Source organism: Pelodiscus sinensis, chromosome 22 (assembly GCF_052426305.1).
Source record: "Pelodiscus sinensis isolate ZL-2025 chromosome 22, ASM5242630v1, whole genome shotgun sequence".
Taxonomy (NCBI): domain Eukaryota; kingdom Metazoa; phylum Chordata; order Testudines; family Trionychidae; genus Pelodiscus; species Pelodiscus sinensis.
The window spans coordinates 24,018,247-24,039,958 of NC_143073.1; the positions used below are offsets into that span (position 1 = coordinate 24,018,247).

The window sequence follows — 21,712 nt, forward strand, 5'->3', positions numbered from 1 at the left end:
GAGTTTCCCCTACAATATGTACCAGTTCCGACTTACATACAAATTCAACTTAAGAACAAACCTACAGTCCCTATCTTGTACGTAACCCGGGGACTGCCTGTAATTCGATTAGTTAATTCGAACTAAGCTAATTCGAACTAGTGCATCTAGACCTAAAAACTAGTTCTAATTAGCATTTTAGAGGCCAAACATGGCACATGCTGTGCAGGTCACAACAGCAGATCTATCACCATCCAAACCTGCCTTCCGTCTGAGAGATTCCTCAGATGTTTTTAAATGCCTCCTTGAAGGGCAGAAGAAAAAAGAAAAATCCAAGGAAAAGAGCACCAGACACTATGGGGCTCCCCCAGGGTGAACTCCCAGGCAAACTCCCCAGTTCTCTGCTCTCTGTGATCACTCTGGCTGTCTTTTTATAAGGCTGAGGCTAGGCCTGGCAAAATTCCTTGCCTCTAGTGCAGTCAGCCCCTGCAGACTCACCTGGAACAAAGCACTCCCAGTTCACACTTTTCTAACTTTCCCACTGCTGCACTTTTCAAACGGCCGGACACACAGTCACACAACTGCTCACAGACAAACACTTGGATACTCACCCCACCAGCTCACAGCACAGCCCCCCAAAAGCCGCACTTTCCTGAGCTTCTCTCGGACGTTTCCCAGGCAAACTCCCCTGTTGGCGACTGCCCTGTTCTACCTGCCGACTGAGAGTCACGACTGGCTACGGATGGGGGGCAGGGCCACTGACTCCCCACCCCTCGGTGACACCCAACACCCGTGAGCAGTCGCTAAGGAACCCCCGGTGTCTAGGGGCTAGTCCGGTTGTCTAGTTACCGGGTCTTGTTGTTCTGTAAAAGGTCTGAGTGTCCTCAAGGGAATTCCCAACATGAATGTTCCCTGGAGGCAGGACAGGGGCAGATCCCAGACTGAGACCCAGCATCTCCACAAGGGTCTCAGGCTGTGGGACCAGGGCACGAGTGTGACCGGCGGGGCTGCACCGAGCACCAAAGGGCCTGAGAGCTCACAGGGTCGGGTGCCCAGCAGCAGCTCAGGGCTCAGTGGGATTTTCAAACGTTTCAGCAGGTTGGCACCGAATTCCCACGGACAGTCCCAGCGAGGGTTGGGCGGGAGGGACAGGTCCCCGGGGACGTTCTGTTTCTAAACGCCACTGACATCAGTAAATCACCCAGACCTGCTCCACCCGCACACTGCCCGGCCCCGGGTCAGACGCTGGGCCCTGGGCTTCCACTGCCGGGGGGGGGACGTCTCCTGAGCACACAGGCACTAGCACGCTGGGCAGGGCAGAAATTCAGCCCCACCCCGCCTCACCTCTCTCTCCCCGTCACTCCCCAGACGGCGATAAATGAACATTACCGCGCTGTGCTGGGCAGGAACCAAACTGTGTCCCAGGAGACCTGCCAGGCCCTGCTCTCCCAGCTCTCAGCCGACATGGAGAGGAAGCTCCGCGAGGGGGCTTACATGCAGCCCGGCGGGTACCAGCTGTACATGACTGACCAGAAACAAGTGCTGGAGAGTTTCCAGAGGGCACCCAACAAAGGAGCCATGGTGAGTGCTGGGCGGGGCTGCGGAGCTAGTTGGGGCACAGCTGGGCACTGCCCGTCGTTATCTGTCCACACACTTTGGCCTGTGAGAGCATCAGGCCTGGCTGTGAACACTCCCAGCATCTTACATACCGAGCTGTTGTCAATGCCACAGAGCAGGAAGCCACCAGAGAAACCCTGACAAGTCACTAAGTCCAGGGCCAGCCCACAACATTTTGGCACTAGGCTTCCTAGTTCGAACTACCGTTACTCCTCATTCCACGAGGAGTAACGGTAGTTCGGACTAGGAAGCCTAGTTCGAACTACCTAGTTCGTGCCATGTGTAGCCGCGCGGCACGGGGTTCGAACGTGCGGGGTTTTAAAAATGGCGGCGCCCCGCTTATGGAAATGAAGCCCGGGAAATTCAAATCCCAGGCTTCATTTGCAAGTGCGGTATGCCTACATTACCCTCCTAGTTCGAACTAGCGGGGTAGTGTAGACATACCCTGGGTCCAAATGGCTGCCCCCCCCCCCCCCGCACAGTCTGGCACCTGAGGCGGCCACCTCAGTTCGCCTCATGGTAGGGCCAGCCCTGACTAGGTGTCTCTATTTGAGCCTCCAATGTGTGTCAAGTGTCACTACACACAATTCCCACGGAACACAACCGAGAGTTGTATGTAACACACCCCGAGGGTGGGAAGTTTTTGTTGTGAACGTGAAATGAAAGAACGCGCCATAGAGCTCCTCTAGGTGCTAATCACTGAAAATCCTTTTGACGGGAAGTTGTCCTCCAACCGGCATTTCTCATAGCGGGTTTCAGGGCCTACTGGACCATGTCCTGGCAGGGAGTGCAGGCAGGGGCTTGGCCGAAGGGGCTGTGAATGGGAGAAAGGGTGACAGAATGAATGACTAGCAAATACCTGGGGCCCAGCTTGGAGTCCTTGCAGTGGCAGAGGGGTGGGGAACCTCAGGCCCAGGGGCCGGTGGCAGTCCCTGGCTTGCCTGGATCCAGCCCCAGGGGCTTAGGGCTCCCCCCCAGCATTGGGGGGCCTGTGCTGGAGCTCCAGTCCCTGCTGCCTCCCATCTGACTGATTTTTTTCTGGGGGTCAGTGGCCCCTCCCCAGAAAAGGTTCCCACCCTTGGTGTAGGGGAGGGGTGCGCAACCTTTTTTGATCTGTGTCCCCCATGCTGCAGTGGCTGCCAACTGCTGAGCCCAGCCCCTGGCAGGCAGGATCTAAGCACTGCGACCCCCCAGGAAGACATCCACGACCCCCTTAGGGGTCACGACCCACGAGTTTCACACCAGTGGTGTAGGGGAGGGGTGAAAAGCCAGGACTTATGGGGACAGGAGGCTGGAAGAGGGGAGGACACAACTGCCCAGGGGGAGAAGTGATGCTCTGCTGTGGGGCTGGAGGTAATTACTCGGTGCCCAGCAGGCAGTGCTGGGACAAACTGCATTAGGCTGAGCTGGAGGAGAAGCGTGTGGGGGGGAATTAAACACTTTGCTGAGGCCAGTGGGCTTTGGAGAGAGCAGCGCAGTAGCCAGGGCCTGTTTCACCCCCAATGTTTTCTTCTTCCCTGGGCCACAGTAGGCAGCCACCCATAGTAATGCAGGGAAAGATGAATAACGGTGGGGACAGGATTGGGAAGGCAGGTTAACTGGGGAAGAGAATCACGGGAAAGGTTCCCTCTAAGCCAGGGGTCTCCAACCTTTTTAAGCACAAGGGCACTTTTTGAATTTAAGTGCAATCCAAGATCTACCTCAAATATAAAAACCCTTTGCCCCGCCTCTTTCCCAGCCCTGCTCACTCCATCCTCCCTCTCTTCCCCCTCCTCACTCGCTTTCATCAGGCAGGGGCAGCGGGTTCGGCTGCAGGCGCTGGTCTTGGATGAAGGGATCTGGAGTGTGAGGGGGGCTCTGAGCTGCTCTTGGGGCAGGCGGTTGGGATGGAGGAAGGGTTCTAGGTGCAGGCTCTGAAATGGTGTTTGGATGTAGGGGTGCTCAGGGCTTGGGGGAGGGGGTTCATGACTGAGGTAGGGTTTCAGGATGTGGGCTCCAGCCGGGCCCTGCGTACCTCAGGTAGCTTCTGGTTGGTGGTGCAGTGGGGCTAAGACAGGCTCACCCCTGCCCTGGCCATGGATCGCTCCCTAAAGCAGCCAGCAAACTCCATCCCAAGCCCTGTTGTGCCCCCTCTCTGCTCTGTGGAGAAAGGATACAGAGTGGGAGGGGGCACCTTGACATCAGCACCCTCCTCTCCCTCCCCTGCCCTGCACAGCTAGCAGGAGGCTCCCCAGCTCCAAGGCAAAGGGCAGGAGATGAGCAGCAGTGAGGGGAGGGGCAGCTTGATAGGCTCTTGAGCACCTGTCAGAGGATCCAAGATTTACCAGTGGATCCCGAATTACTGGTTGGTGACCTGCCCCCTCGTCCCCAGGCGGAGCAGGTGCTGCAGCAGTTCATGGGCAGCAAGAAGACAGAAGCAGCCTCCATCCTCCGGGCCGACAAAATGCTGTCAGAGGTGGAAAAGCAGCAGGCAGGTAAGTCTCTGGGGAAGGGTTTTAAGCAAGTTTCTTTGTGTTTTTCAATCATTTCAACAACAACAACCCTCACTCCCTATGCAGAGCTGTGGCTGGGAATCCATGGCCACCCAGTCTCAGGGGTGTCCCTACACCATTGGGAGTCTCCCATTTCCGGGTTGTGCTTTGGGAGCTACAGGGGCTGCTCGGTTGCTCTGCCGAAGCTGTTCCACATTGTTCACCCGTTAGGCTGTCTGGAGAGGCTCACGACTGTGAGCGCTGGTCTCTGGGAGACTGTCAGACACACGCGGGTGCGGGGTCGTAGAGTTCAACTTCCCCTCGTCAGTAACAACCGTGCACCCCCTGGGTCCCTCCCCCAGTCTCACCACAGTCACAGGCTGCCCCTGAAACGCCCCGTCTGTCTCGCCCCCAACTGACAGAACTTAGTGAGAACGGCCCCGTCAGCCAAAACTCCCAGCACATCAGTTCTCCCCGTCCCAGCGTCCCGCCCCCGGCCCAGAGCAGTTGGTTCCCCAGACCCTGCAGCACGGGCAGCCAGTTGGGCCTGCCTTTCCTGGCCGGGAGCGAGGCCGGCAGTGTGTGTGTGAAACCGCCGGTCAGCGCCAGACTGGTCGCTTGCTTGGAAATCAGCACCGTTCTGTTACGCTCTTCGTTAGCATTTCACCAGCCAGGGGAGTTCAGTTCCAGGCTGCACACACGTGTAGAAGTTGGTCCTATCTTGAGACCAGGAGACAGTGAGACGGGTGTGAGGAACCACCCCGAGCATGAACTTTAGACACCAAACGCTCTTGTCCAAACCTTGAGAGCTCTAATTGGTGTGTATGAGAATGTCATGAGGTCAGAAGAAGACACAGTCCCTTTCACTTGTACCAGGTGGAGGTGAGGGGGAGCTGGCAGTTGAGAAGGAGGCTCCCAAAATTCCCCTGAGCCAGGAAATTGTTCCCTCATGCGATGCAGAGGGTCAGACCCTCGCCCAGGCTCCTGTAGCCAAGGGGTTAAACCAAGGCCTGGTCCACACTAGACCAAGGAGTCGGCCTCAGTTCCACCATCCAGCTGCACAAGGCGCGTAGCTGGAGTCGGCTGCCTTAAGCTGAGCCCCTGCGGCATCGACACTGCTGGAGGCTGACGGGGGCAGGTGTGTCCTGCGGCGTGTTGGGCGCTGGCGGGGGCTGCCCTCAGTGTTCCATAGGGGGGTCTGCACTGGACTTCGGAGGGTCGATATTCTCCGTAGTGCAGATGATCCTTTAGTGCCCAGCAGCTGCCTGTTTACGGCCCTGCCAGGCGCCTCCCAGGCCTCCTGCAAAGCGCTGAGGGAGCAGCCCTGGCCAGGCAGGAGCCAGGGCACTTTTGCCTTCCAGCATCCTGCTCGTCTCTGCCTCTGGAGGCAGCAGCTCTGTGGCTTGGAGCTCTGACTGACTCTGGGGGGACTCGGTGCCCCGGGCTGGCGGGATGGGTCCAGGCATGAAGAGCTCGGTGACACTTCAAAGCTCATCCCAGTACAAGGTGTCACCTCCCCTGCCTTTCATGGCCTTCTCCAGCACTGGAGACTGGTCACTCTGTTCACTGCAGTCTCCTCTCCTCCCATCCCCCACCCCCTCCATGCTGACACCCCATGTCAGTTAGTAACCCGAATGCTGTGTTCCCCTCTGTGGCCAGGACCCAAGGGGCACACGCAGGGATTGCTGAGTCAGGTCGAACCGCAAAGCACGGGGCAGCCAGTCCCCCAACGGGGGTTGTTCTGACATTTCTCTGCATCAAGCCAGACACAAAACAGCTTCTGCAATTCCCTCCCGGTGAGCTGGGAGCCAAAGGGCCATCCCCTGCAGCAGCCCAGCACTGAGCTTACAGCAAACGCCCCCACCATGAGGGTGAGTGAAAACCTGGCTCATCCTATAAACAGCTCCACCATGGCCAGAGCATCAGGCACTTCCCCTGCACGTTGCTGAATTGGAGGGAAGCAGCCAGATCGCTGCTGCACCCCTAGGTGGGGGTGTTGGCCCCAGAAATTGGTGTGGGGGGAGCCATGTGAGGTATTGAATGGGAGCTTATTGTTTGTTGATCTTATGTACGCTATTTATGTGAGTGTATAATGTCTGTGTGTGTAGGTAGGAATCTGTAATCTGTGTGGAAGCTGAATATTTCTGTGAATGTGGTTGAGCATGGCTATGGACAGGCTGAGTAGCAAAGCCCTGTGGAACAATGGCCCTTGATGGCCCAAAGACACACCTAAAGCAGGAGGGCGGAGACCCAAGAGCTGCCAGCAGAGAGAGGCTGAGGACCAGGTGACCGGCTGAGAACAGAAGAGGCCAGGAAGGAGGTATAAAGAGGCCATGCGGTCGATGCCATTTTGTTCTCAGCTCAGCACTTCATCCCAGAGGCAGCATTGCAGGGATTGAAGAGCCCGGAAGACCTGTGAACCCATCCTGATCGTAGGATGTGCAATAAGAACTTTTAAACCAGCAGCTGCAACATCTCTGCTAGAGCCTGCATCGAGGACTGGGAGATTCGGTGCATGTAACGTACTGTACTTTAACAACCTTACTCTCATGCTTTTCTTTCTTGTAATAATAAACCTTTAGATATAGATTCTAAAGGATTGGCCCAGCGTGATTTGTGGGTAAGATCTAGAGGGTAAATTGACCAGGGATCTGTGGCTGGTTTCTTGGAACCAGACAGAACTTGTTCGGGGTAGGTGGGATTGGGTGCTAGGACCCCCCACCTGTGTATGAGGCCCGGGGCCATCTGGGGCATGGATATTGCTGGGGCGTCGGAGGGGTTTTGCTCGGGAGGCTTCAGGCAGGCAGCTGAAGCGCTCTGTGGGACTGGTTTGTGGCCTGTGTGGAGAGGTCACCAGTCGGGGGCTGTAAGTAGCCCCGGATTCGAGCAGTTTGCCCTGATCGGACACCCTCAGCTGTGCCCAGACACGGCCCGGTCCATCACAGTGGCGTAGTCGGCAGCATCCACAGATCTTGGTCAATTGAGCTTTGGGATCAGGACCCCACGCTGTCTAAATTTGATTTTTGGTGTTGAGAGTTTGGTTGATTAAAGAGCCGCTGCGATGATCCCGGAATTATATGAGAGTCTGAGGAAAAGTGCTCTGAAGGATTTGTGCTTGGGGAGAGGCATTGCCTTTAGGAAAAGGGTCTCTCAACTAGATCTGGTAGTGCTGTTATTAACCAGAGATGTGGATGAAAAGGAGCAGAAGCAAGCCAAGGAGGCTGCTGAAAGAAGGCGGAAGGCAGATGAAGAAATTGCTAAGAGAAAGCAGGAGATGGATCGGGAACTTGAGATGAGAAAAGCAGAACATGCAGAGAGAATGGCAGAGCATGCAAAGAAGATGGCCCTAGCCAAGGAGGAAAATGCTAGACTTGACCTCCAGCTTAAGAGACTAAAAGAACAAGAGAGACTGTATCCTCCTGAAGGTTCAATGTATAACTCTGTGGGTATGCAGTATGCTTATGGTATGGCAGACGTATTTTGCCCAGCTGATGTGATGACCCAACCCCAAAGCATGTGTGAATGCAAACCTTTTGTGTTACCTGTAGCTAACAGGGAGGTTTGGGGAGGGGGTGCATGTGGGTATGGAAAGTTTCCTGGAGCTGGTCAGTCTCCCTGTAACCAGGGGGAAAGTGTCTCTACATGGGTGCCTGTGGCAGATGGCTGTGTGTCTGTGCAGGGGGGCAGTGAGCCTGTGCGTGAGTGCCCGTCTGAGGCCTCAGAGGTGAGGCTGGAATCAGAACCAGGGCAGGAAGAGCCCAGAAGTCAGGGAAATGTTTCTCTGAGGCAGCCTGGAGTGGCTGGCCAGAGTGAAGTTTTAGTTGAGGATTTGGTGGCTGGTGAGGTTTGTGGAATTGAACCTGCACAAGCTGAAATTGAGTCGTGTGAAGCACAGTGTGTGCAAGCTGGCAATTTGGCTGGTGGAAGTAGCAGTGGGGCAGTAAAGGAAGCTGTCTCAGTGGCTAGCTGTATGCCTAAGATTAGCCAGGGGTGTGGGGACAAGGGAGAAGCTGTCGCTGGTTGTCTGTCTGTGTGTGGGGAAGAGTTTCTTCCTTTGTCTGAGGAAGGTGCCCCACAGCCTGTGAAGGCTGAGAGCAGTGTTGTTGTCCCAGAGTTGGGTCTGGATATGGCTAAGGCCCAGGAAGGGGGTGGCCCAAGGTTTGTGTCTGCTGGGGAGAGGGATGAGGTGACTCACGTAGAGTCAGTCTGTGTTTTACCAGAACCCCAGAGACCAGACAGTGGTGACCCTGATATTGTGCCTAATGCTGCTGTGTTGCTGGCAGAGAGGGGAGCGACTCTGTGGGAGCAGGGAGACCCCTTAGCCCGGGCACAAGGAGAGAATGAGGGTGTGTTAACTCTGGTGCCTAATGATGGTGTGGACGTTTACAGCCATCTAGAGAGCTGCATTGGGAGTGAAGATGCCTCTGACCCTGTCTCTTGTGAGTCTGTCTATGTGCTTGAGAGGGGATTATCTGTGAATCCACCTGAGGGGCCAGAGATAACTCAGGGAGTAAGGGAAGTTCAGGAGGAATTGGTTGGGGCTCAGCAGGGCAATGCTACTGCAGAGCCAGGGAAGGGTGAACTGCTGCTTAAGGAAGCTCATAGGGAGGAGAGTCCTGGCAGTGCTTGTAGCAAGCAGTTTGCAGTAACTGAGAGAGGTGACGATGTCTGGCTTGGAGAAGGCATTCAGGAGAAAGCTCTGCCTGTAAAAGGCAGCAGCTTCTTGTGTGAGGCACTTGTTGCAGTGCCTGACAGACAGAACTTGTCTGTTAGCAGTGACTCCACTGACTTGGGTTTAGGGAAACCCAGTGTGGATGGTGTTGGAGGAGTCTCAGAGGGACTGAGGGTTGTTCCAGATGAGGCAGGAACAGCCAGAGAACTGGAGCAGGCTGCTAACCCAGTGACTGTGGGTGACCAGCTTGCTGGGAAGTCAGTGGGTATGGAACAGGATTGTTCCCAGGTGAAGGAGGAGAGTGGGAAGTTAGTGTCTCAGATTCAGGAGAAGGGCTGGGTAGCTAAGTATGCAGAGCAGAACAGCTGTGTGGTTACTTTCTCTAGGATGCAGGAGATGGCAATTAAGCTCCCATCTCTGGACATGGTGGACACTCATAATCAATCAGGGAAGTTGATATCTGGTTCCATGTGGAAACAGAGGTTGGAGGTGGACAGAGGAGAGACTTGGGAGTCTACAGCTTACTGCTGTTACCCCACTGAGTGGGGGAAGGGGAGAATTCCAGGGCCATTGTGAGCCAGGGAGTCGCACCTAGCCAGCCCTTTGTCTTGGTCAGGCCAGAGGTTTCAGGCCTGGAGCCCAGAGGACAAGGGGGAGGGGTAGGACTTGCTTTGGTCAAGAAGATTTGCAGTTTAAACCTGAGGGGCCAAAACTGCAATGGTGTGGGGCCAAAGATGGGGCCTGACGGAGAATTTCAGTATACACCTGATATAGGATTGTTCTTGTTACTGATGTTAATTCTTGTAACCAATGGATTATTGTTGCAGAGAATTGTAACGGTATACAGGGTGCATGAGCTTATGAAAATACCATGTAATCTGTCTGGAGATGTACCAAACGACAGACGGTATGTAAGGGGACATTGTGATGTTGCTATATCGTGGTTAACACTTGTAACTGGTCTTGGAACTTCTTACAGGACAAAAAGTGTTCCCGCCAGAAGGTCCTGTATGAGAAGGGAAACTGAGGCACGCCACCATTTTGGTTGGGGAGGCCTGTGATGCCCTCAGTGATGTTACTGGCATCACTTCCTGCATCAATTTTGCGTTGGGGGTGTCACATTACCGAAATGGAGGGAAGCAGCCAGATCGCTGCTGCACCCCTAGGTGGGGGTGTTGGCCCCAGAAATTGGTATGAAAGGGAGCCATGTGGGGTATTGAATGGGAGCTTATCGTTTGTTGATCTTATGTACGCTATTTATGTGAGTGTATAATGTCTGTGTATGTAGGTAGGAATCTGTAATCTGTGTGGAAGCTGAATATTTCTGTGAGTGTGGTTAAGCATTGCTATGGACAGGCTGAGTAGTGAATCCCTGTGGAACAATGGCCCTTGATGGCCCAAAGACACACCTAAAGCAGGAGGGCGGAGACCCAAGAGCTGCCAGCAGAGAGAGGCTGAGGACCAGGTGACCTGCTGCATACCAGAAAAGGCCAGGAAGGGGGTATAAAGAGGCCATGTGGTCGATGCCATTTTGCTCTCAGCTCAGCACTTCATCCCAGAGGCAGCACTGCAGGGATTGAAGAGCCCGGAAGACCTGTGAACCCATCCTGATCGTAGGATGTGCAATAAGAACTTTTAAACCAGCAGCTGTAACATCTCTGCTAGAGACTGCATCGAGAACTGGGAGATTCGGTGCATGTAACGTACTGTACTTTAATAACCTTACTCTCAGGCTTTTCTTTCCTGTAATAATAAACCTTTAGATATAGATTCTAAAGGATTGGCCCAGCGTGATTTGTGGGTAAGGTCCAGAGGATAAATTGACCAGGGATCTGTGGCTGGTTTCTTGGAACCGGACAGAACTTGTTCGGGGTAGGTGGGATTGGGTGCTAGGACCCCCCCACCTGTGTATGAGGCCCGGGGCCATCTGGGGCACGGATATTGCTGGGGTGTCGGAGGGGTTTTGCTCGTGAGGCTTCAGGCAGGCAGCTGAAGCGCTCTGTGGGACTGGTTTGTGGCCTGTGTGGAGAGGTCACCAGTCGGGGGCTGTAAGTAGCCCCGGATTCGAGCAGTTCGCCCTGAGCGGACGCCCTCAGCTGTGCCCAGACACGGCCCAGTCCATCACAGACCCCACCCTCTCATGTTCCTCTCCACCACAGCCCCTCTGTTTTTCACCCTTATACTGGTAAAAGAGGAGGGAATAGGCCCCCCCCCCCCCATTTCTAAGTGATGGGTTCTCTGGCTCTCCCTGGTCTGACATCCCTACCTCTCTCCTCTGTCTGAACCTTTGCCTCTCTCTGCTAGGGAGTCTGACCACTAAGGCTGCTCATAGCAAGGCCAGAATTGGCTGGAAGGCAGGGTGGGTTTGCCCACTGGGTGTGGCTGGTCCGTCCATGGACTGGGCCTGTGTTTTTCCAGACATGACACTGCAGGGAGTAATCCTCCAAGACAGAAGCGGCATTTTCTCCCTTTGTTGCTCTGGCCTCCACCCCGTGTGTGTTTGTGGATTGGCCTTGCCTGAAGCATGGAACCCTGCTCTTCCTACTGCTCCCTTGGCTCTTTGCAGCTGTTCTCACTGTGGGGTAGGAGGAGAGAGGGGATGGAGTGTGAATCAGGTGATTCCTGGTGCTACAGAAGTGCTGGAGGAGGAGGGAGAATTGCAGGACTCCGGTGTGCGGGCAGGGGGCAGATGTGGGTCACAGGCTGAGGGTGGCCAGGAGTTAGCGGCCGTCCTGGAGTTGTGGGGTGGGGAGAAGTCACTCCAGGATCCTCAGGCGAAGAGGCTCAACACGGAGATCTTTTCCCACATGGCCGTATCCCTGGCGGAGAGAGGTCATCCTGCCTGGACCATGGAGCAGGTCTGGGCAAAGGTGAAAGAACTCTGTCAGGGGTACATGGGGCCATGGAGTGCAGGGTATGCTTAGGGGTAGGACCCCATACCTGCCCCTACTACATGGAGCTCCACCACATCTTGGGGTGTGGGGAAACCTCTTCCCTCTCATTGTGGTGGACTCAGGGATGGAAACCCCAACTGTTGTCCAGCCTGAGGTCACCCCTGAGGGTGAGCCAGAGGAGCAGGAGCAGGAGCCAGGAACCATCACCTTGACCTTTGAGCTGCTCACCACCAGCCAGGATGTCTCCTAGGCCTCTGAGTACGCCTGGGAGGGATCCTCAGGTGAGCTGTCACATGCACAGACAGGGCGGGGGAGGCAGGTGCACAGGGAGCAGGCACAGTCATGCTCGGGCAGCTCATGGTGCTGCAGTCTGAGCATGTGCAACCAAGTGCAGTGGGATGGTGCAGCACACGGCCAGAGCAGCCAGCCCCTGAACATGCCCAGGATCCTGCTGCTAGCCTCATGCATGGGCAAGTCCTGCCCTCAGGAGGGAGAAGAGCACACCTAGCTGCAGGCTAGACACAAGGGCGCAGACACGACCCCTCACACACACCGGAGTGCTGCACACAGGCATACCTGCACGTGCCAGGCAGCATCCGCTCCTACAGAAAGCACAGAGAGCTGCAGCTGTGTGTGCAGACCCCAGGGAGGGTCAGGCTGCTCACGGCTCCCTTGCTACCCATGAGGGGATCCCACTGTGGATGCACACTTCCCTTGGCTTGCCTGTTCATGGTGTGTGTGTGCAGGGAAAGTGGGGGAGGGAGGGAGGGAGAAGGCTGCCCGGTCCTCTGGATACATCAGGGCCCCTGTGAGACAGGGCGTACTGTGCAGGCCACACATGGCCTTGCACCGTGGACATCTCCCTCCTGCAGGCCATGGACTGGTGCAGTCTCTGCTCACAGAGGAGGGCACAACCACAGGGAATGTGTGTGCAGGAAGGACTGATAGCTTCTCTCTCTTGTGTGTTCTCCACAGTCAGACCAGCCAGGACAGAGGGCTGAGCCAACTACTGCACTCTCCTGCCAGAGTCTGGGGGACCTGCAGACAAGCCAGGGTGCCATAGGACCTCATGCGGCACGTTGGCATCCTACGACATCCATGACATCATGTCGCACATGATCAATGAAGACGTGCAAAGGTGGGAGCATGTGTAACCCTTCTGCCAGGCCGAGTAAATAGCAGCAAGGGCCGAGTTCAGTATCTAGGGGTCTCCTCCCAACAAGGTAATACAACACCGGCTCGAGCCCCCACCCAGTGACCTGGGAAATCTTACATACACCTCTGGGCGCCTCAAAGAGGCAATTCTTCCCTTCTCACAAGCACAGAGCCTCAGTATAGCAGCAAACCTTTAATAACATGAGGTAACTGACATCAGCATTAAATTGGGGGAAATACCACAACTCGGATTTACCGACCAAACAATGAGCAAAGGCGCCCCCCAGCCACAAATCCCCCCAAAGTCCCCGAAGTCCAACACCCCAAAAGTCTCTGCCCCGGGTCAGTGCCACCCCAGGGTTCAAAAGTTCACCCGGCAGGGTTTCACCATCCCAACCAGGAGGGGCGGGGATTGATGCACCTTACGTGGTCCGGTGATGGCTCTGCCTCTCCGTGGGGTTCTGCCGCCGCCGTAGACGCGAGTCACTCCGCCACACTCCACCTGTCGTCCAGTGAGCCGCCTCCACTGTCCGGCTCTGCCAACCATCTCGGTCCACGCTCCGAGCTGCCAGCTGGTTGCTCCTGCCGCTGCTCCGCCGGCTGTCTGCTGCTGCTTCTACCAGCTGCAGGTCGTCCCCGTCAGCCGCTCTGCTGTCTGCCCGCACTCACAGGTAGCCCCGCCAGCTGTATCTGCTGCCCGCCTGCACCCACCGGTCGTCCCGGCAAACCGCTCTGCTGTCTGCCTGAGTTTGCTGGTTGTCCCTTGCAAGCTGCTCTGCTAGTAGCCCAGCAGCTTAGCACCAGGCTCCCCTCAGCAACAGTGATTTCAGCTCTCGTCCGCAGCACAGCGCCAGGCTCCCCCACAGCACACTGTGGCTGTGTCTACACTGGCACCTTTATCCGGAAATGCTTAAAACGGAATAGTTTTCCAGAATAAGTTTTTCCAGAAAAGGAGCATCTACATTGGTCCCGGAGTGATCGTTATAACGATGCGCTTTTCCGGAAAAGCGCGTCTACATTGGCAGCACGCTTTTCCGGAAAAGCAGAAGCCTGGAACCATTTTGAAGAAGGCAAAAGGCCACCAGACCTTTCCGGGGGCGGGGCCGGAGCTCCGTCCAGACACGGGCTTAAAGGGGTCTCGCCGGGCAGCCGTTTGTCTCGTGCTCCCCTGCGTTGGGACCGCTGCCAGGGACTGGCACCCTTACCAGGTTTGGTGGTCGCCCTCTGAATTTTGGGGACACCACCCTTTGGCCCCCAACTGCTTTTTCCTGTGTTTTGTTTTGTCTGCCCTGCTCTATCTGCCATGGAGCCGTGGGTGGCCATGTACCTGCTCGGGCACCTGTTGCAGCTGTACAGGTGCCTGGAGTTCGTGCTACAGGCCGGTGCCCTGGTGTTTCAGGCCCAGGAGGCAGAGATCGCCTTGGACTCCCTCACCAGGGAGGCCCTGGCAACCTTGTCACATCAGCACCCCACCGTGGAGAGGCCCATCTGGAGTTTGGAGAGCAGCACCGACTGGTGGGACCGGGTGGTCCTCGGACTATGGGACGACCACCAGTGGATCCGGAATTTCCGGATGAGAAAGCGGACCTTCCTGACGCTGTGCACCTGGCTCACCCCCGCGCTGCAGAGAGCCACCACCCGGCTGCGGGCACCCATCCCCGTTAACAAGAGGGTCGCCATCTGTCGTGGAAGCTGGCCACACCGGACAGCTACCGTTTGGTGTCACAGCAGTTCGGGGTGGGAAGAGCAACCGTCGGAGTGATCGTCATGGAGGTAAGACCCAGGGGAGAGGGATGCGGGGAGGGTGCTGCACTCCAGGCCCAGGGACAGCCAAGACTCCAGGCTGGGTCGCCCAGGGGTTTGAGCCGTCCCTCCCTTGCACAGGCCCGCTAGTGGGGGGAGGAGGGACCGTGGGGCAAGGGGGGCCCTGGTGTGTGTGTGTGTGTGTGTGTGTGTGTGTGTGTGTGTGTGTGTGTGTGGACAGAGGGAATCAAGGGGGGGGCAAGGGAGCGCACACTCACTCCTGCCGTATGTGATGTGTTCCCTTGTGTTTCTCTGCACCCTTCTGCAAGTTGTCCACGCCATCAATGACGTCCTGCTCCCGAGAATCATCCGCCTGCGCGACGTGGATGATACCATGGCCGGCTTCGCTGCCCTCGGGTTCCCCAACTGCAGGGGAGCCCTGGACGCCACCCACATCCCCATCTGGGCCCCGGAGCATTGAGCGGGCCATTTCATGAACCACAAGGGGTACTGCTCCATTGTTCTGCAGGCCCTCGTGGACCACCGGGGCCGCTTCCTGGACATTTACGGGGGCTGGTCCGGCCAGGCACATGACGCCCGCATCCTCCGGAACTCTGGACTCTTTCACAGGTTGGAGGCGGGCACCTACTTCCCCCGGTGGGACTTGACTGTCGGGGATGTGCCTATGCCCATCTGCGTCATCAAGGACGCGGCCTACCCCCTGATGCCCTGGCTCATGCGGCCCTACACGGGGCAGCCAGACCAGAAATGGGCCCGGTTCAGCGACCTCCTCAACCGGGCCCGAAACCCAGTGGAGCTCGCCTTTGGACGTTTAAAAGCCCGCTTCCGTTGTTTGCTCACCCGTCTCGAGATGGATGGGCGGAATGCAATGGAGGTGCTGGCCGCGTGCTGCGTGCTCCACAACATTGTGGAGCGCAGTGGGAAGGCCTTCCTCCCTGCATGGATGGCAGCCGAGGCACAGACCTTGGAACAGCCCGATACAGCTGCCGTCCGCCAGGCACGCGTGCCAGGATGCGGTGCGCATCAGAGAGGCCCTGGTGGACATGTTTGCCCAAGACCCGTAGTAGGGTCGCCTGGGTCTCCCCAAACTATTCCCTCCCATTCCTTACCCTTCCCCACCCCGTCCCCTTACCTCCCTCCCCAATTGTAAAGCGTTGGGTCAAGCACATCGGCTGTCATCGTGACTGTTCATCGGGTGCGTCGGGCTTAGTTAGGGTTTTTCTTTTTAGTTTAGGCTACGGTTTAGGCCACCATCGCCTGTCCTGAAGAACAGCCAAGAGGATTTCGGACTCGTGCGGAAGGCTCAGGTCAGTGTACCTGATTCTAGTCGTCTTCGAGGGATCTCCTGGCTCTTCCTCTCCTGAGGCCTGGAAGGACCAAAGGATTGAGGTGGCCAGCAACACTACCCAATTGTCCTCCCTGCACCTAGACTATGTTTAAGAATCTGTAGTGTGCATCTTTTAACCGTTCTTTCTTGTTTGTTGCTATGTAAATATAGTTTGTGGTTGACATTTTACTGAAAAGTCTCAGTATTTCTTTATGCGCCACAAACCAATGACCACTGAAAAAGGCCCCCCCCAGTGATAGAGTCAAGAATTTGTTGTCCACAGTTTGTAACCCTGTTAAATTGAAGTGGCTAATTGGCATCTCACATCATTTCTTACAGTTACTAGAGGAACACAATAACCACACAAGATTCAAGTGAAAACAGAACTTTTTATTTACAAGGGGGAGGGGAGAAGACCTTCAACTGGGACAGGGAGGGGGGGACCTTTAACTGGGACAGAGAGGGGGGGACCTTTAACTGGGACAGAGAGGGGGGGCAGTTACTGGGACGGGTGACCCCTGCGAGCGCTCCTCCGGGGGCGGACCTGCCCACGCTGGGCAGACCATGTCGGGGCAGGCTGCACGGGGAGGTGGGCACGAGCAGGGGCAGGAGCAGGAACAGGGGCAGGAGCAGGAGCAGAGGCAGGGATAGGAGCAGGGATTGGAGCAGGAGCTGGGAGAGGAGCAGGAGCAGGGGCAGGGTCACAAGCAGGGGCAGGGGCAGGGGCAGGAGCAGGGGCAGGAGCAGGAGCAGGGAGAGGAGCAGGAGCTGGGAGAGGAGCAGGGATAGGAGGGGGCATGGGCTGTGCTCCGGGAGGGATGGCGGGGGCATGCTGTCCGGCCATGCTGTAATGGATTGCATGCACTAAATGTGCCGTCAGGGTGCCCATTGTGGTGCACATCCCTCGGCATTCCTCCAGGAAGGCAGCTCAGCCCTCCTGCCGCCACTCCAGGTCCCCCTGCACCCGCTCCACAATTGAGGCCTGGATTGCCTCCACTGCGGTGACGTGCCGGCGAAGCAGCTGGTCCCGGTGTCGGAGCCTGTGCCTCCGGGGTTGGCCAGCTGGGGGTTCCGCTGCTGCTGGAGTCGAGGGTCTTGTGCTCAGTCCCACTGCAGGGAAGAGAAGAAAGGACGGGTCAGTCAGGCAGGCTGTCCACTGTCCCCACACCTCATGTCCTCCACCCCGGAGCCCAGGTGACCGCACAGTTGTGTGGCTTGGGCCCACTCAGTTCCCCTCCTGCCCCCGTGTTGTATGTTGGCAAGGAGGACTGCCCCTGGAGTAGGGTCCTCCCTCCAGTATTGTAAGCATCGGTCTGTATCCTGGCCCTGTGGAGGGCGGGAGGGTGCTTGTGCTGCGTTCACCTGTGGAACTCCCTGCTGGTGGAGACTGTGAAACGCTTTGGGCTAATCACTGGTGTTAGACAGGGGAGTGAGATGCATCTGCACGCAGTGCCTGGGAGCACATCAGGCAGAGGTGGTCTGGGCTCTCAGATCCCCTCGTGTGGGATATCTCCTAGATGGAACCAGTAGAGTGACTGGGTGGGGGGATGTTCCATCCTTGCAGCAAAACTCAGGGGCCCTTCTCCCTCCCACTATCCCTCCCGCAAGCCCAGTAGCCCTGGGACATGTGTGGCCACAGTGGGGACTGTCATATTACCGAATTGGAGGGAAGCAGCCAGGTCGCTGCTGCACCCCTAGGTGGGGGTGTTGGCCCCAGAAAATGGTAAAAAAGAGAGCCATGTGGGGTGTTGAATGGGAGCTTATTGTTTGCTGATCCTGTGTATGCTATTTATGTGAGTGTATAATGTCTGTGTGTGTAGGTAGGAATCTGTAATCTGCGTGGAAGCTGAATATTTCCCTGAATGTGGTTAAGCATGGCTATGGACAGGCTGATTAGCCAGGCCCTGTGGGACAATAGCACTTAATGGGCCGAGGACACGCCTAAAGAATGGGGGCTGTCACCTGAGAGCAGCCAGCAGGGAACACAGAGATTGGCCTCTGACCAGGTGACTTGCTGCATACTAGAAGAGGCCAGGAAGGAGGTATAAAGAGGCCATGTGGTCGATGCCATTTTGTCTTCAGCTCAGCACTTCATCCCAGAGGCAGCACTGCAGGGATCGAAGAGCCCGGAAGACCTGTGAACCCATCCTGATGCTAGGATGTGCAACAAGAACTTTTAAACCAGCAGCTGTAACATCTCTGCTAGAGCCTGCATCGAGAACTGGGAGATTCGGTGCATGTAACGTACTATTCTTTAACAACCTTACTCTCAGGCTTTTCTTTCTTGTAATAATAAACCTTTACATATAGATTCTAAAGGATTGGCCCAGCGTGATTTGTGGGTAAGATCCAGAGGGTAAATTGACCAGGGATCTGTGACTGGTTCCTTGGAACCGGACAGAATTTATTCGGGGTAGGTGGGATTGGGTGCTAGGACCCCCCACCTGTGTATAGGCCCGGGGCCATCTGGGGCACGGATATTGCTGGGGTGTCGGAGGGGTTTTGCTCGTGAGGCTTCAGGCAGGCAGCTGAAGCGCTCTGTGAGACTGGTTTGTGGCCTGTTTGGAGAGGTCACCAGTCAGGGGGGCTGTAAGGAGCCCCGGATTTGAGCAATTCGCCCTGAGCAGACGCCCTCAGCTGTGCCCAGACACGGCCCGGTCCGTCACAGGGACTTCCCTCGGGGAGGCAGCCAATGCACCGGGAGCAGGCGAGGGGCTCGGTGGGGGCCACGGTCTCAGGACCGTGATGCTGTGGCGTACCCAATAGCAGCTGGCTGTGCCTCACAGCAAGGCATGGGACAGTGTGCCGTTCTCCGTGCTGCACCCTTGGCGGAGCTGCAGGCTCTGGGCTGAGTTCCTGGGGCCCTGGCCGGTTCCAGCCGGCATCCACCCTTCCCCCTGGTCCCGCCGAATGTGTGTGAGCAGCACGGTCCCAGGCGTGCCCTGCAGCTGCCTGCCGCAGCCACGTGCCTCTCGGTCACCAGGCTGCACGTGCTGCTTGCTGCCTCATGCTACGCAGCGTGCAGCTCACGTGGACTGAGTGACATGCTCTCCCCCTCCTCCCTCCAGGCACCTGCCCTCCCCGCCCTCCACCCCCCGCCCTTTGGGAGTGCAAACTTCAAAGACTCACCAGTGGGTTCCTCCCTGGCCTCGGCCTTGGAGGATCTGCTGGAGGGGGCCTGCTGGGTGGTGGCTATGCTGGTCTCCTCACTGCCGGACGTGCTGCTGCTGTCCTCTCCCTCCGCCAGCTCGGTGGGACGGTTGATGGGGGGGCGCTGGCAGGTGTCCACGGGGACAGGAATAAGAGATCCTCCGGAATAGGCTTTATTTTCTGGAGAATCACGTCTAGACTGGCGCTTTTCTCCGGCTTATCTCCAAGCCGGAAAAAAGCGGCAGCCATGTTAATGCAAATCCCGCGGGGGGAATTTAAATCCCCCGCAGATTTGCCTATTCCAAAGTGCTACATTAGCATCCCTATTCCGGAATAGGGTGCCAGTGTAGACACAGCCCAGGAGTTGGTAATAAATAACTCCCCTAATCAGGGTGCTTCAGTTTCTCTTGGGCTGTGTCTACACTGGGCCACTTATTCTGGAAAATCAGCCGCTTTTCCGGAATAAGCTGCAAGCTGTCTACACTGGCCCTTGAATTTCCGGAAAAGCAACGACGCTCTACTGTACAAAATCAGCCACTATTCTGGAAAAACAATTCTGCTCCCACTCGGGCATAAGTCCTTATTCTGGAACACTGTTCTGGAAAAGGGCCAGTGTAGACAGCCCAGTAGTCTTTTCCGGAAAAAAGCCCCGATCGTGAAAATGGCGATCGGGGCTCTTTTCCAGAAAAGCGAGTCTACATTGGCCACAGACGCTTTTCTGAAAAAGGGCTTTTCCGGAAAAGCAGCCTGCCAATGTAGACGCTCCTTTTCCAGAAAAACTGAAAACGGAATAGTATTCCGTTTTAAGCAGTTCCGGAAATTCATGCCAGTGTAGACACAGCCCAGCTGTGCACAGCAGGGCCTGGCTTTGGGGCTAGGGAAACCAGCACTGAGTGGTGGGGTTGCACCATCATGCAACAGCTACAGAACTTTGGGGTGCGTAAAACACCCTTCCTGGAGCTGTGTACTGAGCTGGTGTGATAGACTGTTGGCTAAGCCGGAGCTCTGCCACAGAAGCTGGGTTAAAGGGAAACAGCTGAGCAAGCCCAGGCCAGGAGGGCTAGTAGAAACAGCTGTGGGCCTCACAGGAGGAGGCCTATATAAGGCAGAGGAAGGAAACCAGGAGGTGGAAGTGAAGAGTCAGGGTGTCTCTCAGTGTGCTCCCAGGGGGATGGGGATGGGGATGGGATGGGGATGGGGATGGGGAGCTGGCTGGCTGGCTGGCTGGCTGGCTTGACTGTAAACTTTGTAAATAGAAGGTGGTGGGAACTGACAATAAAAGCACAGATGACTGCACCAGAAGGCTTTGGCTGATGTGGTCCGGAAGGTATCCCAGATCAAGGGGCCTGAGCAGGGACTCCATTACAGCTGGGTTCTGGCACACGGACACTGACTGAGAGCTACTGTCTCCACAGAGAGGCCTGTAGCCATTGCTTTGTAGAAGCCAGCAACTCCCGACTGCTAGGGTTCAGCTGCAAATCCATTTGGAGTGGGTATGTCTGCTGTCAGGCAGCCCTTCTGTGTAGGGCTGTAACTCTGGGAAATGCGGATCACACAGTGGCTGGCTTTGCTGACATGGGGTTTCCTAACTGGGAGGGAGGGGGGAATTGATGGCCACATGTTGCCAAAATAAAGTCACCCCTCCTTGCATCATCAATCGAAAGGGGCACTTCTCCAGGGTGCATCAGGCACTTGAGGATCACTGTGGGTTTCACAGTCATAAGTTCAGGGTGGTCTGGAAAGGGGCATGATGCAGCAGCCTCAAGAATAGTGGCCTGGACAGAAAGCTGCAGGCAGGGATTTTCCTTCTACACCACAAAATTAAAGTGAGGAAAATGCCCAGAGTGATCCTCAGTGATCTGGCTGACCCCTCACAGCACTGGCTCACGAAGCCTTACATCTGTGGTCACCAACCAGTAGATCGTGATCTACTGGTAGATCTCGGAGGCTCTAAGAGTAGCTCTTGAGCCCTCTCTGAACTGCGCGCCTGCACAGTACATTTACATTAGATTTCCTCATTTGAGGAGCAGCTACTCACCGAGCAACAGCACAGGTGAGTAGCTGCGAGGAATGGTGGGAATTTTTTTTTAAAGTAGCAGTATAAGGATTGGGGATAGCAAGTGATGGAGAGGAGGAGAATATAGAGGGCAGGGCTTCAAGGAAGGGGCGGGGAGGTAGATCTTGGCTTGGTCCCATGTGGGCCCATGCGGGCCGAATAGTGCCCACGATACCCCGGTGAGTTTGAGTTGAGGTCCCGTCAGACCGCCCTTCCCCGTGCGGGGTCAGTGCAAGAGAGAGCTTGTACAGCTGTGGCGCCGGCGGCCTCGGGGGTCAGAGAAGGGGGCTCGGGCCCTCCCTCTCTCCGAGCCCTGACCCAGGGCCCTAAGGCAGGGACACTCGTCTCTACTCAGTGGAGGGGGCTAGAGCCCCTAAACCCTCCACTCACGGGGTTCCACGGCCCTGCCCTGGGCCACTTCTTCCCTGACGGCCCCCTTACGTTATCCAATGTGGGGCCAGGCTTACTGTCCCTCTCTCCGTGGGGGTGGGCACCTTCACGCTCCGGCTCGTTCCCCCGTGCTTGAGCTCCATGCCCTTTTTATTCTGGCCGCCTCGGCGTGCCTTCCTGGCCCCGCTCCCACGCCTCCTGCCCCGTCCCTCCGGGGCGCCCGTGTGATGTCACTGG

At 56.5% G+C, this 21,712-nt stretch overlaps 1 protein-coding gene across 1 annotated transcript in view; it reads left to right on the forward strand.

Moving 5' to 3' along the window:
* Positions 1 to 1,443: 1,443 nt before the first annotated feature.
* The window catches only part of LOC142819585 (uncharacterized), a 176,921-nt gene continuing 156,652 nt past the window's right edge, over positions 1,444 to 21,712 (forward strand). Inside the window, exons 1-2 of the mRNA XM_089772746.1 lie at positions 1,444 to 1,560; positions 3,968 to 4,070. Of these exons, the coding sequence (XP_089628872.1) occupies positions 1,444 to 1,560; positions 3,968 to 4,070 (220 nt within the window). The remainder of the gene's footprint in view (positions 1,561 to 3,967; positions 4,071 to 21,712) is intronic.